This window comes from Maniola jurtina, chromosome 9 (genome assembly GCF_905333055.1).
Source record: "Maniola jurtina chromosome 9, ilManJurt1.1, whole genome shotgun sequence".
Taxonomy (NCBI): domain Eukaryota; kingdom Metazoa; phylum Arthropoda; class Insecta; order Lepidoptera; family Nymphalidae; genus Maniola; species Maniola jurtina.
The window spans coordinates 4,738,209-4,754,320 of record NC_060037.1 but is presented as its reverse complement, the minus strand read 5'-3'; the positions used below and the strand labels follow the sequence as shown (position 1 = coordinate 4,754,320).

At 35.4% G+C, this 16,112-nt stretch overlaps 1 protein-coding gene across 1 annotated transcript in view; it reads right to left on the bottom strand.

Moving 5' to 3' along the window:
• The window catches only part of LOC123868305 (CYFIP-related Rac1 interactor A), a 48,457-nt gene that overhangs the window by 10,325 nt on the left and 22,020 nt on the right, over window positions 1-16,112 (bottom strand). The window contains exon 2 of the mRNA XM_045910772.1: window positions 4,848-4,979. Coding sequence (XP_045766728.1) covers window positions 4,848-4,979 — 132 coding nt within the window. The remainder of the gene's footprint in view (window positions 1-4,847; window positions 4,980-16,112) is intronic.

Below are 16,112 nucleotides of genomic sequence, written 5' to 3'. Positions count from 1 at the left end.
CAACAATTGAAATTGCCTCTTTGGAAAATTAGAAAAGCTTTATTTTCTCGCAGACTTTTTAGTATTGAGTGCTATTGAGCCGAGACCATTGTTGCCCCAGCTGCATATTGAAAAAGATTTCTTAGAATGTGGGGCGTTGGTTCTAATTCTAAGACATATTTTTTCATGATTCATATTCTTGAAGATGTATAATTTACAGTGTCATGACTTTCGTCATTTAAATTAAACAGAATTAGTGGCCATCTTAAAATAGATTACGTACCTACCTGCAACTATTTTTATAACCTGACTTGGGCTTTGGGGTTTACGATTTTAGGGTGCGCACGTTTCTTATCCCATAATATAATGCAACCTTATGATAAAACTTTAAAACAAGTGTAAACTAAAAATTTATAACACCCCCGACGATCCAAAGTATTTGAGTTTTCCAAAACATCATTTTCAAATAAATAATTATGTATTTAGGCAACGTCCATCTTGACAGCTTGACATTTGTCTATTGACATAATATTATGAACCTAACGGTTATCTAACCTTCTTTTCTACAAGGAAACTAGAAAAGAGCTGATAACTCTTAAACGGCTGAACCAATTTTTTTAGATTATAGCTAAGAACACTCTCGATCAAGCCACCTTTCAAACAAAAAAAACTAAATTAAAATCGGTTCGTCCGTTTAGGCGCTACGATGCCACAGACAGATACACAGATACACAGATACACAGACACACAGATACACAGATACACACGTCAAACTTATAACACCCCTCTTTTTGGGTCGGGGGTTAATAAACAAAATTTAGGCAAATGTATTGAGTTTATTATAAGTACCCGTATAAACAACCGTACATATAATTATCATGATTCATAGAGCCATAATTAATCAGCTTAGCTTATTTCTAAGTCTATAACATGAGAGAATTTTAAATAGGTACCGTAAGTAATAATTTTTTTCCGTTCTCTTGTACCTAACCTATACATTATGCAAAGTAACTATGTATACCTCCATAAATAGTAACATGTAAACTCTTTCTCTCCCTACCCACGTATTGAGAATGTAAATAAACAAACTAAGAAGTTACATGAGTCACGAATTAGTGGGCCGAGGTCGGACGAGTAGCTTTCTACATCATACAAATTGTCCACAATTCGCTACCTCAGCAGACTTGCCGATGACTAATGATTGTACTTAATTAGTGTACAGGCCTACACAATAAATTGATTGACAGAGAACCTAATCGATATTCGATATATTACGTTTGGGTGCTAGCCTGTGTGTATTGCAATGTATAATGCTTGTAATTATTAATGGTAGCTGTAACAGCACAAGACAATGCATTCTACGACCGTGACCGTTAACTAGATGTTTTCTCTTCCTAACACATATACCCGAGCTAAGATGCTAAAGAGTGCGCGAGCGAGAACACTCGCATCGCTAAGCTCGCTAAGTCGATGTACGTGCGCGCAGATATTTAAACAATAAAGTGGGTTCAAATGTAATAATTTTCAAATTTTGTGAGATATCGCTATGTGATTTTTCAGTTTTTATAAGTAAGGTAGCAAGTTTTACATATGAAAAGGCTTTTCACGTAACTTTTCACATGCTACCTGTCCCGTAAAACGTTTTTTATTGTCCTATTGAAAGAAAAAAAGTAAAAAGTTAGCCCTTTAAATAAACAAGTAGTGCTCAACGGATTGGTGCCAACGACACTGCAAGGTTGGGGTCAAAAGGGCTCTCACTGCTTTAAATCACGAGCACTTATTCAATTCCAGCAAAGGGACTTGATAGTCGAAGCTTTGTTTACATAATAGCTGCCTGATTTGATGATGCGTTATTGTATGCACCGATTTGATTATTATTGACTGAAGTTTCTATGGCTTTTGCGGCGCACACACACTCGCCGTTACACCTCTCTTCGTATCACCAAACGCACGGATAAATCACCCACTGCGCAGGTTCAAGATACTTTTTTCTGCTATTTTGCTGTAATCAGCTGTATCATAGTGTCTCTTGGAGAATATTTCTCTTACTTCTTGGGCAGACCACGCACTTGAACTGAACTGCAGCTGAACTGCGCGTACGTCAGACGTACGCGCGGCGGCGCGGCTGGAGAGGATATCGTGCGGGGCGCTGACGGGACGCGCAGTTCAGCTGCAGTTCAGTTCGAGTGCGTGGGCACCTTAATTCCAACGATGGAACGATGGTGCGTACCCTGAAATCGTAAACCCCAAAGCCCAAGTCAGGTTATAACAAGTGTAAATTAAAAATTTATAACACCCCCGACAAGTGAAGGTTACAGTAACTAGAAAAGAGCTGATAACTTTCAAACGGCTTTCTTGGATTATAGCTAAGAACACTCTCGATCAAGTCAACTTTCAAACAAAAAAAAAAAACTAAATTCAAATCGGTTCATTAGTTTATGAGCTACGATGCCACAGACAGATACACAAATACACACGTCAAACTTATAACACCCCTCTTTTTGGGTCGGGGGTTAATAAAATAGAAGTGCGAAGTCAGGACGAGAGCAAGTAGGCTGCAAGTAATTGAGTTACGCGTATGGAAGATCGTATATCACGGCCGTTATCATTGCAATAAACTGCTTTGAAATTGGATAGACAGGGAGCGGTCACCGCTAAGGTCAAGAAAGATCTGAACCTGCGATAGATTACATTTTATGTGCTATTGTTCATTGGAATACAGAATTAAATAGCTTGAGTATCAATAAAAAAAAACCGACCAAGTGCGAGTCAGACTCGCGCACTGAAGGTCCGTACTCGGGTATTTTTCCGACATTTTGCACGATAGATCAAAAAGTTTTTGATCTATCGTGCAAAAATACAAATTTGATATTTGACAAAAACTATCATGTATAGAAATAAATAAAAATCTGTTTTAGAATATACAGATAAAGCTCTTTCATATGATACCTCACTTGGCATAGTTATCTTACTTGGAAAATTGAAACACATTTTAATTTTTTTTCTGTGATGTAACCACAAATTCACGGTTTTCGGATTTATTCCTTTACTTGTGGTACGAGACCTACCTACCTGCCAGATTTCATAATTCTAGGTTAAGGGGAAGTACTTATTGGTTTTCTTGACAGACACGACGAACGGACAGACAGACAGACAGACATACAGACAGACAACAAAGTGATCCTAAAAGGATTCCGTTTTTCCTTTTCAGGTACAGAACCCTAATAAAGGTTAAAATGTAAATTGGGTGCCCACACAAATGCACGTTCAACGATGCAAGCAATAAGTACTTAAATAGGTACTGTACTCAATGTCACGTCTACATAATAATAGACGAGCTTTACCTATATACTTAGGACTTGGGATAAGTCCCATAGGCAGTACAAATCGAAGCTCAGCTAGGGGCTTGGCTCTACTAGAGATCTCGTAACTTTTTAACAGTGAAATTATAAAGTAGAAGTAACTTGTGAGTCTTGGCATTCTTTACATGTAATGTTTTTGGTGGCGTTAAAATCTGCTTGAATGAACTTTGACATATCGATAAGGGCTTCCCTATAAATATAAATAAGTATAAAATGTAATGTTTTGTTAGCTTTTGCAGGCTTAACCCCTGAACTGATCTTGATATGGATAGATCCCAAGTTGCAGGACTTTTTATCTTGGAAAAACAAAAGGTTAAATTACGGTATTTTTTAAAATATGAATCCACACATACGAATTTACGGGCAAAGGCTAGATTTAGTCTGCAACGAACATAGCACGAGTGTAAATTAAAAATTTATAACACCCCCGACAAGTGAAGGTTACAGTAATAACTAGAAAAGAGCTGATAACTTTCAAACGGCTGAACCGATTTTCTTGGATTATAGCTAAGAACACTCTCGATCAAGCCACCTTTCAAACAAAAACAAACTAAATTAAAACTGGTTCATTAGTTTAGGAGCTACGATGCCACAGACAGATACACTCGTCAAACTTATAACACCCCTCTTTTAGGGTCGGGGGTTAAAAACTGAAAACTAATTGACCTTTCAGATCTCGGTGTTGATGATGCTTGCGTCAACGGACTCTTCAGTTCTAACTTGAACAAAACTACACTATTCAGATTTCAGGTCAATAGCTTAGTTCCAATTACATTACGATTCCGATTTCCTAGTAACTGTTAGACAGAATTAATTCTAGTTACAATTTGTTCGACTATTTCTTTTTCACATTAAATAAGAAAAGAATTAGTAGATTCAAACATAATTAAGTTTCTTAGTCTTCTTATCTTGCCTATGATCAAGGTAGTTTTTTTTTTTTTCACTTTCGTCTGGCTTTACAAAGATTAGCCTTTGTCAAGTTTGTAGTTATTTGTAACAAGTTAGTAAAACTATACAAAGTATGGACCCCGTCTGTGCCAGTGCTCGCCGACATACGCACGGCACCCCCTTAGAGCGCTTTCCAGTCAGTTTTAACAACAAAAAAAAAAAAACACTCCAAAAAAAGCAGAGCACGCCCGTCAGCTAACACCAACACAGACGAAGTCCCACATAGTTAATTTGATCTTATGGTAGGTATCTATATTAATTAATTATTATCTGTGCCTACAGCCTACAATATGACAGTCTTATTTAAATTCTGTTTGGTAAGCTTTAAGTTTTTAATCGAATTAATATTTTTCTATATCACACCTTAGAGATTGAATATCGGAAATTCCTTTCTTACAAAAAAAGATCCTTCATGAAGAATGACAAGTTTCTTGATGGTTTGAGCTGCCCCGATAACCAGGACGTCGTCGGGTATCTTTAGAAGATTCCTCCCCCCCCCCGATTTAAAAAAAAAGTATCCATCTACTCATTAATAAAGAAAAATTGCTCTGTACTTACTTTGTGTTCATCGAACTTTAACACGAACTCCAATATTTCGGCGAACTGTTTCACTAACGCTTGCTGTTGCTCCAGATGCTGTGTGGGGCTCATCGATCCTCCAACAAGTGATCCTAGCAGACGCGGTACTACCTGGAATAAAGGAAACCACTTGTTAGACTTTGTCGACCAATTTTAGTGTTCCGCTAAACTTTTCCTATCCTAAGGCGATTACACCTGTAAGTTTTACTCACGTAAGTAGGTGATGTAATTAATTGACAATATTTGACAGAAAAGTTAAGGTAAATGAACTTTAAAAGTAAATAGGTACATTAGTTTTGTAAGACTCTATAAATAATTATAATATATAAGTAAGAATATATAAGTACGTATTTACATGATTAACTCGTAAGTTAATCATGTAAGCTACTTACGTAGGTGCTATTATAATTTTTGTTAAAATTTCTGTAAAATTTTGCATGTTTGTTTGTTATTTCTTTACTGCTAGTTTATCAAGCCATTTTAACGGGCGAGTAAGCTAAAATAGCTGGAGAAGGGCACAGGATACTTTTATCCCGGGAAACAAAGGGTTACCACGGGAATTTAAAAATTTGAAATCGTTTTTGCACTCGATAATGACAAGACTATGATAAAATATTTTCGATAGGCGGCAACTTTTCTACTATTGGCTCAATTTACACAATTTTAGTACGAGTAGATACCAAGTTCAGAATTCGGTCAGCAACAATTACGATGATTTCATTGTAATAATAATCAGATGTTATTTCTAGGTACTCGGATGTAGGGTTTGGTTAATCCTGATTAAGTTTCTTGAATGTAAGGGGATTCAAAATAATAATAATTAGCATAAGCCCGATTAATTCAATAATTAGAATTTGCCCGGCATTGAGGAGTTTTGCCTGTTGCTTTGCCGATTGAAATTGGAAGAATTTTTACACACATAATATTTTTCAGAGTATTTTTCTGTGTAAGCCTGATACTTTTAGAAGATGGGGATCAAAAATATAATTATTCACAAGCACACATTATAAATAACCGTTACATGGCAATACAAGTGAATATCTTTTTTCTTCCAACTTTATTTGATAGACTTTGATGAAGTTTTTTGTTAGACTGATTTACTAGAACAAGCATGAGAAGTTTGCTTCGTGAACGTGGGCTTGAGGCTCACGGTTCTGTTAGTTTGGGTCTGAAACTCTATGGAATTCGCCAATCTCCTTTACAAGTGCTAAGGCATTACTTTGATCGCATCATTGCCATTCTCCAAAGCATATCATTAAACTTTTCACGTAATCGTCTTTTCGTTGAGAGCCTCTTTAAGTTCCTACTTTATAACGTTGAATTGTACAAATGCGTATATTATACAATCGTAATATGGGCTTAAATTTAATCCGTGCTTAGCAATTACTGACTCTTGACTAGGCCCGTCGAGTCTCGACCTACTTAATTGCGTTGTTTCAGTGGGAGTGAATTCATATTTGAGACGGGTTGGCTAAATGGCACATTGTTCGTGAATCGTGAGGTACCTAGGACCGAGAGCCCACAGAAAATTTTGAAAAAGTAATGATATAACAATCAAAAATATAAAACGACCGGGATCTAGCATCGAAGAGGAGTAAGCAGGCGTGTTTAGAGTTGTTTTTTGGAAAAATGACAAAAAGAGCATTTTTTATAAAAATTAATTCGGAACACTTGTTTCATGTCTTGTACGAGTAAAGTAAGGGAATAGAGGGTGCATCTGTGTTTGCGCACACATTTGTGCACTATAATATTAATATCTCTTGGGTAGACGGCCAGTTTGTGAGATTGACCGCCCTGCTCGATATTCGGTAAGGAGCCACCGTTATTCGGAGCTCCACATCCATTTTGGGTGGGTTTAGTTTTAGAAGTGTAAATTAAAAATTTATAACACCCCCGACAAGTGAATGTTATAGTAACTAGAAAAGAGCTGATAACTTTCAAACGGCTGAACTAAATTAAAATCGGTTAATTAGTTTAGGAGCTACGATGCCACAGAGAGATACACACGTCAAACTTATAACACCCCTCTTCTTGGGTCGAGGGTTAAAAATAAGACGTGTTTGATTTCACTACACTAATTAATATTGAATAAATACTTCTTTTTTGCATTATCAAACGCCTTCTAGAATTTCCTACGGGCTCTTAACACATATATCCACTATTGCAATGAGCTACGTGGACTGTGACATGACGTGCAGTTCAGTAATTTGGCGCCGGTTGAATGAACGTAAGCGGAAGTTGTATACTTGCATGAACAAAATACTAAGATATTCTCAAAGTAAAGCGTGTCAAAAGTAATTTGTCTTTTTTATCGGGCTATGGATGAGAAAATTATGAGGCCATTAAAACGTTGGAAAACCGCACCTGGTTACTCTGTGATGGATAAAGTTTAATATATTTATATTAAGTAGGACGTTACGTATAAACCCATGGATCAGAATGGGAGCTATGATTCAGCTTATTACTAAAAACAGTACTGTGTCTGACAGACTACACGGCCTAAACTGCTGGACGTAGAGATTTGAAAGGAAACACTCCTTGATTGTCCCACAGGTGCACTAAAAATCATTTTAAGCAATTCCAACGAGTTAAAAACACGAATCAATGCGGACGAAGTCACGGGAAAATAAATATTATATTACCATAATATAATATCAAAAATACAGACGAATGTACACTGTACACGTACGATCATGAATTGAGAATTAGAATAGTAGAATATGTCAGAGCGTTTGAAATGAAGTGGTGAACACTGTAGGTATATCTAAGATGAGGTCAATCAAAAGTGAATATGTATTTTGTTGGCAAGCACCCTCCTACCTTAGCTAGCTTGCAGCTATCACTTGCTTGCAGCTTTGGTTACAACGAAGCACTGGTTTAGAAATTTAAAAAGGCTAGAAGAATAACAAGAAGCACGAAAGAGTAAACAAATACAAAAAAAATTGCAATTTTCTAAACGCCGCTTTTCTAAAGCACGACGACGTTGGAAACGTCGGTAGCGCAAATAGACGGAGTGGAGTGGAGTGGAGAAGAGAGTATTTATACATATAATAATTTTATGTTCTTTGACATAACGTTGAAATTGGTATGCAAAACACTGAGGACGCGTTATGCCAAAGTAAAAAAAGTTTAGCTTGAGTAGCAACATAACAAGAAAGACACCACGCGTGGACACTGACGGTGTGCGTTGTGCTCAAGTGTACATTCAGTATAGGTAGGTACTGTATATTGCTAATCAATACTCTTTAAATTTGATGAGTGATGTTTACGATCTTCAAAGTGTTATCTGGTTATACACTTCAGTTTATTAAAATATCAGCGGCTCAATGTCTGTTTTATGTTGAAGATAAATCATTCAGCGAGTCCCAAGGCTTTATAAAGTTTTATAATAATAACAACCAAACTCCTAGAATTTGGTAAAGTTCGGAGTTATTTCGAAAGAAAATTAGTATCTTTTATACTTACTTACTTAGATAATATTATCGTATACTATGCCGATATTACATAATGTAAGAATATTGTTTACGAAATTGGATTTCAATTGGATTTTATGCTTTAGACGAATGAATTTATTAGTATTTTCAATTATTGGAAAATCTTAATATCAATTGAAGATCCATCTATCTCCAAGGACCTTGAAATATAAGAATGAGAGTTCGTTAACGGAGAAAATCTTTTTAGATTTTACAAAGGAATAAGAGTAGATACTAGTAATTTCATTTGTGTTGAAACAAAATGTTTTGAAATAGAGTTTAACTTTAGAGTTGTCGAAGTAAACAATTGGCTCACACAAACAGAGCTACCGGATGTTTACTGCGGAACTGCTATCTAAATAATGTTACAAACAACTAAGCGCTCCACAATATTTGCTTTAATCTTCTACGAAATTGATGTGAGTACATAATAATTCAACTTCTGCATACTATTGTGAGCCAGATTATGAAATATTCAGACTAATCTTCCACTGTGCTACCATACGTGAGGGGTGAGAAATTAATTTAATGAATAGAATACCTAAACACGCCTGTCGGCTGTCTCTGTGTGTGCACATAACGCCACCAACAAAACTCGCTAGAGGGAGATCGAACGAATTGCAGCGAAAGAAAATTCGTAGTCACAACCACTATGCTAAGAGTGAACAATTGAGAAGAAAAAATAAGAATATGTAATTGAATATTAAAATTTTGTAAATGTAAATTGGATGAAGAAAAAAACTACAATAATAATAATTTGATACAAGTAAAATTTTCAAAATTTAAAAAACCCCCGACATATTTTTATTAGAATTTGGCTGGACACTAATTTGTATTGGTCGGATAGTAATAACCATCGATGGTAATAACCAGTCTAATAAGAAAACTAGAAAAAAGCTTATAACTTTCAAACGGCTGAACCGATTTTCTTGGATTATAGCTCTATATATTAAGAGGGCTCTCTCCGTCACTCGTTTCATACAATCGTAGTTCCAATTTTATTTGAATATTAAGCAACCAAAGTCCATGAAATTTTGCAGACATATTCTAGAAACTAATATCTATGTCTGTGGTTTTCCAGATTTCTGTTAAAATATTCGGTTTCAAAGTTACGCGGTCTTAAAAATTTTCATACAAATCTTTGAGCCCCTGTAATTTTAAAACTACATATTTTTAGAAAAATCTAAAACGCCACAGACACAGATATTAGTTTCTAGAATATGTCTGCAAAATTTCATGGACTTTGGTTGCTTAATATTCAAATGAAATTGGAACTACGATTGTATGAAACGAGTGACGGAGAGAGCCCTGTTAACACTCGATATTTATAATTTTGTGCTCTCGATCAAGCCACCTTTCAAACAAAAGAAAAACTAAATTAAAATCGGTTTATTCATTTATGAGCTACGATGCCACAGACAGATACACACGTCAAACTTATAACACCCCTCTTTTTGAGTCGGGGGTTAAAAATTAAAATGGACATCAAGAGAGAATTGGAAAATTTAAGAGACTTTGATGTTTGTTTACAGTCGGAATATGTTGACGCCTGCAATTTCATCTTTGAAGTTTTTTATAGATTAAAAAAATAGTTCATCGCTGAAATCAAACTACAGGTACAAAATAGAATTAGAACCGGATGTCGACTGCGGAACTGAAGTAGGTTTAAACAACTTTGAACACTCAAAGATTTGTCTTGGTCCCATGCCAAAAACGCGTCAGCAGAATGCATTTACTGGGTCATGTTTTTAAATTAATCTGAAAGCGAAGTTGGAGCCATTTAAAATTTCATTTGTTATCCATGAATCGATTTTAATTGAGATAGTATAAGATTTCATATCGATGGTTAATTTTGCTGATTATATGTATTTTATGCAACTCAAGTATAATAAGTTTGCAATAAACTGACAAGTTAACGAGACAAAATTTAACGAGAATTTAAGAAAAGTTCAAATTAGGTGTCCACAAATAAGGTATAACGTCATAAGCGCCTTTCACTTTGATTGGTAAAATTTTGAAATTGGTAGTAGCATTGATTATGGAGCGCCACCCTTTATTTATTCTGAGGATAGTAGAGTAGACAAGAATACCGCGTGACGTGAAACGTTTAACTTCAGTAAACAGACAGACAGACATACAGACAGACAGAAAGATAGACAGACAGACAACAAAGTAATCCTATAAGGGTTCCGTTTTTCCTTTTGAGGTACGGAACCCTAAAAAAGCTGGCTTCCATATTTTTAACCCCCGACCCAAAAAGAGAGGTGTTATAAGTTTGACGTGTGTATCTGTGTATCTGTGTGTCTGTGTATCTGTGTATCTGTGTATCTGTCTGTGGCATCGTAGCGCCTAAACGAATGAACCGATTTTAATTTAGTTTTTTTTGTTTGAAAGGTGGCTTGATCGGGAGTGTTCTTAGCTATAATCTAAAAAAATTGGTTCAGCCGTTTAAGAGTTATCAGCTCTTTTCTAGTTTTCTTGTAGAAAAGAAGGTTAGATAACCGTTAGGTTCATAATATGATGTCAATAGACAAATGTCAAGCTGTCAAGATGGACGTTGCCTAAATACATAATTATTTATTAATTGAAAATGATGTTTTGGAAAACTCAGATACTTTGGATCGTCGGGGGTGTTATAAATTTTTAATTTACACTTGTATTTTTTTAATTCAATACTATTAATATCATCGATCCACATTGATTAAAGGAAATGTTAGCGAAATCGGAATAGGCACAATATTACAACTAGCAGAGGAAGTGACGGTTGTTTAGTCGATTATGTTAGTCGTAAGCTCGCAATCGCTGCAACTGCACCGAGCACGGACAAGCAATTATTCCTATTATTCCCCTTCCGTATCCTGACACAGATTGCTGTTGCAATGTAGAGTTTAATCTAGACAATATATGCATTTTATCGTATTGCATGGAGTCCTTTGACCTTTATTCAGATGAATGCTGAGAGTGTATACATAAAGTTGGCACTTAGTAGGTAGTTCTGCACATCTGTTCAATCTTAGATTGTTGATTTCTTTACAAAAAATATCAATTTGAGGCTAGCTATGTCTAATTTTGTGTTACGTTGAATGTTGAAGTTGAATGTACTAGCAAAGCTAATTTTGTGTACAAATTGAAAAAGTTTATATTATTCAAGCAAATTGAGTTCGAAAATATTGCGGCTGAAACATCCATTATCTAGATTACTATTTTCTGCATACTTATTAATTATTCATGTATATTACATATATTATATTTCTATTATATAATATATAAGATTATAACTGTTTATTTATATATATGTATATATATACTTATATTATTAATTATTATATATTTATATATATATATATATATATATATATATATATATATATATATATATATATATATTTATGTGTATACACGCATACTACACATATTGTGGTTAAAGTTATTTTAAATTAAATTATTTTTTTAATTTACTCACTGTTGTGACTGTGGCGTCACCCGGGTCACAGCTGAAAATCAGCGTCCTGCATATGATGCAGGACATAATGCTGAGCTGTACACCCATTTGGGGTGGTGTCACAGATGAAAATGTATATTTGTATACTTTGTTTTTTATCTGTGACACCAACAACAAATAAATACATTTTCTTTCTTTCTTTCTTTCTTACTAATACTGTGATTGATTTGCTGCTGGCTGCTTTTCTGGGCGTATTTTTGAAAGATTCACGTTAAAAACGATCGAGGATACATCGGAAAACGTTGAATAACCTGCACCATAACACATTTCTTTTCATTAAAAATTGTGGGAACAGAAGTTTACAAGAAAAAAGATATAAACGTAAGCTGGTACATTTTTCTTAAGTCACGTCTACAAGGAACCTGCACATCTCCATTACTAGGATTACGATTTGGTCTTAATTAAAACGCCTTTATCGCCCGCCTGCGAACGACGTGCTCATTATAAAACCAGCGGGTAGAAACAAAGGAATCTTCCAACTGCGCTTGCCAGGTTCCACGGATATTATGGGAAAGAAAATCTTTTTGATTTTTGAAAATTCAATAGACTATCAGATTCTTGCTTTGCGAATAATGCTATCAACAATAACAATGGAAGGTTTTTGTAAGAGTTCGGCCTTGCGATAGCGTAAGCAAAAACCTATCAACATTTTTTATACAGACCTTGGAGAACTTAAGCTGCAACTTTTTAGGCAGGTTAGAAAAATGGTAAGGAAAAAATGAATGGCAGAAAAAATATTTTCGATAGGCAAAGTAATTTGTTTTACTGTTATTTCCCTTTTTATCATTGAAACTGAAAGCGCAGTAATTTTAGAAATGGTAAGCTAAAGCAGTGCCTCTGCACTGATTGTATAATATGGACGTCACTGTCATATACACCTGAGTTAACAGAGCTCTCTCCGTCACTTACTCCATACAATCGTAGTTCCCATTTCATTTGAATATTAAGCAACCAAAGTCCATGAAATTTTGCAGACATAGTCTAGAAACTAATATCTGTGTCTGTGGTGTTTTACATTTTTCTAAAAATATGTAGTTTTAAAATTACAGGGGCTCAAAGATTTGTATTTTTCTTTAAAAAAAGGCCCAACTTTGTGCTCGTTTTTCTAGACAACGAAGCAATTTAATGAAATTTGGAAAAACCACAGACCTAGAAAATTTAATGAATATTATGTAGTAAAAAAATGATCGTTATATATTTTATATTGTTATAATTATGTGGGAACTACGAAAACCAGAAATTACACCCAGAAATCTTGAAAATTTCGTGCTGTCTCGATTTGTGCAAGCGGGGTGGTGAAGTGCGGGGGACGACACGTGAAACTGACAGAAACTGACAGTCTAAGCACACGGGCCACATTTAGACTGCACCCAACTCCAAACTTGTCGATAGGTCTAACTAAATACACTGGTACATTTCAACTTGCGTTAGACGTATGCGTTACCTACCCAGACGTTGCCTGTAGATAAAAATATGTCTCATGTTTGCTGGCAATAGCGCATGCATCAAACCCTGCAAGTTGCAACTCTCTTGCAACCTATTCCTCACGCAATACGCACAGCTTTAATATTATAATTTTTGACAATGTATACTATATGTAATGCCATATCACAGGTCACTCTCAGATTTATTGCTAACAATTTACTTCCAAATGCAAAGAAATCTAAGTGTGTTGAATTCACACTGCCCAATACCAGGACCTTAAATGACATAAATTCATTGATAAATAATCATATGTTGAAAATAAAGGAGAACCCCGTGTTTCTCGGTATAATGTTAGATGCAAAGCTTCTATGGAACACCCACATATCAACACTTGATGGTAAACTCAGCTCTGCTGCTTACACTGTTAGAAAAATTCGACAGGTACTGACGTGGAAACTGCAAAAATTGTATATTTTGCCTATTTTCACTGTATTATGTCTTACGGACTCTTGCTATGAGATAAAGCGGTAGATATTGAGAAAAAAATGAATTACAGAAAAGGACAGGACGTGCAATTTATAATTTAAAACCGCGCGCTGCCATACAATAAAAATATAAGGAAATAAGTACCTTATCTATTATCTTATAGTAGCTTCTAAATATATTTACAACTAGCTAATGCCCGCAGCTTCGCTCGCGTGGATTTAGGTTTTTAAAAATCCCGATCCTTTCATTTCCCAGAACAAAAGTTGCCTCTCCGTAATAGCCCGTCCCCGGGATGCAACTTGTTTCTGTATCACGTAAGAATATTTAAACAGATGATCCTTTTCAAATCCCGAGGGATCACCAGGATTTAGGAATGCAATTTCTTACAGCATCAGGGTTGAGGTCAACGACAAAGTGTTTACTTGGTATAGATACCTTCAATATCAATTAATAATCGACACTTTTTAAATCCCATTAGCTTTAGTAGTCAGGTCCCCTGCAACATCAGGATTGAGGAGTTGGAATCCAAATTTTTTATTGAACAATGTCGCAAACTTTCTTTATCGATTAAAAAAACTACCCAAAATTACGCAGTTAGGTTACCTGCCAAATTTCATGGTTTTGAGTCAACGGGAAGTACCCTAGAGGTTTTCTTGACACACACGACAGACAGAGAGATAGACAACAAAGTGATCCTATAAGAGTTCCGTTTTTCATTTTGAGGTACGAAACCCTAGAAAACGTAGGAACGGCATTCCGAACCAGTGGTAAATTTTTCTGACCATCCAAAAACACTTTGAAGTTTACCTAAAAGTTTACAGGAATAAAAATTTATCATTGTATTCCATTCCATTTCATTCTATTCCATTCTGTTCAAAGATAAATAGATAATAAAAATATTTGTCACTGAAACAATAATTTACGATACATCAACCAATATCAATTTTACTGATGACAATCTGACTATTACCAAAGTGAACGACTACTATAATATCTATTATATACGACTAACATAATATGTATTATAAATTGTGTGCCGTTTGCATTCTCACTAGGTTCTCATTAAGTTTGTTTTATTTGGTTAAACTTTCTGGCATTTATATTGTTATGACGTTTAATTGGCAAACAGTCTGTTTATTGGCTGAAACTCAAAAATTCAGCCAATCACAACAAAGAAAATATTGTAATAATGATTGATGCAGCTTTCTGTAATTGAAAACAAAATATTTGACATTAACTTGAATGTGACAGTGTTTTCCGAATAGGGTTGCCAGAGGCCCCGTATTTTACTGGTTACCCCGTATTTCAGGATACAGAAACCTGTAATTATGAAAATAAAATACGGGGCAAATAAAACTAAATATTTTTAGGGTTCCGTAACTCAAAAGCAAAAAAGAACTCTTATAGGATCACTTCGTTGTCTGTCAGTCTGTCAGTCTTTCCGTCTGTCCGTCTGTCCATCTGTCCTTCTATCCGTTTGTCACGTGTTCATGAACAAATATTAGTATTTTCAATTTTCAAAGTAAGATAACTACATATATCAAGTGAGTTATCATATGAAAGGTCTTTACCTGTTCATTCTAAAACAGATTTTTATTTATTTTTATGCATATTTTTTTAATGCATAACAGTTTTTGATTTCTCGAGTAAAATGTCGGAAAAAATACCCGAATACGGAACCCTCGGTGCGTGGGTCTGACTCGCACTTGGCCGGTTTTTTACAAATTCAGCAGGAGCTGGCTGGCGAAATCATACACTGACGTTATGTCCAGTAGAAAGAATATTTTCCTTTTGCGGCAATGCGTAGCCGAAACCCACTCGATATTGATCATGGTCGTAGCCAAGGCGGCGCGGCGGGGCTTGGTTTGAGGATGTAAGCCTTTTTTTATACAAGTTAGCCCGTGACTTTAATCTTTTCTAGTGGTAAGTGATGATGCAGTCTAATTTCTTGGCCGTTAGGGCCATACTAACCATATAACTAGCCATGACCGAAGCCTCCCACCAGACCAGAAATTTAGAAATGGCGACTGCGCCTGGGAAGCCGTCAAAAACCTAAGCCTAAAATAATACTTACACTATTTCTTGCATTTGCTTACCAATTTTTTTTTGGAAATATATCAAACATTTCGCGCTCACTTCACTCGCGCTTTGAATTTCTATTACTTGGTGTAAACCCCGCAATTTCGTTTGCATGAATTTAGATTTTTAAAAATTCCGTGGGGGATTTTCCGGGCTAAAAAGCCGCCTAAAAAAAATGTCTGGGATGCAACTTACCTCTGAATAGTAAGTACCAAAATTTTGGTAAAGAAGATGGGCCGTGAAAGGGTAACAAATAGATAGGCAAATAGATATACTGTC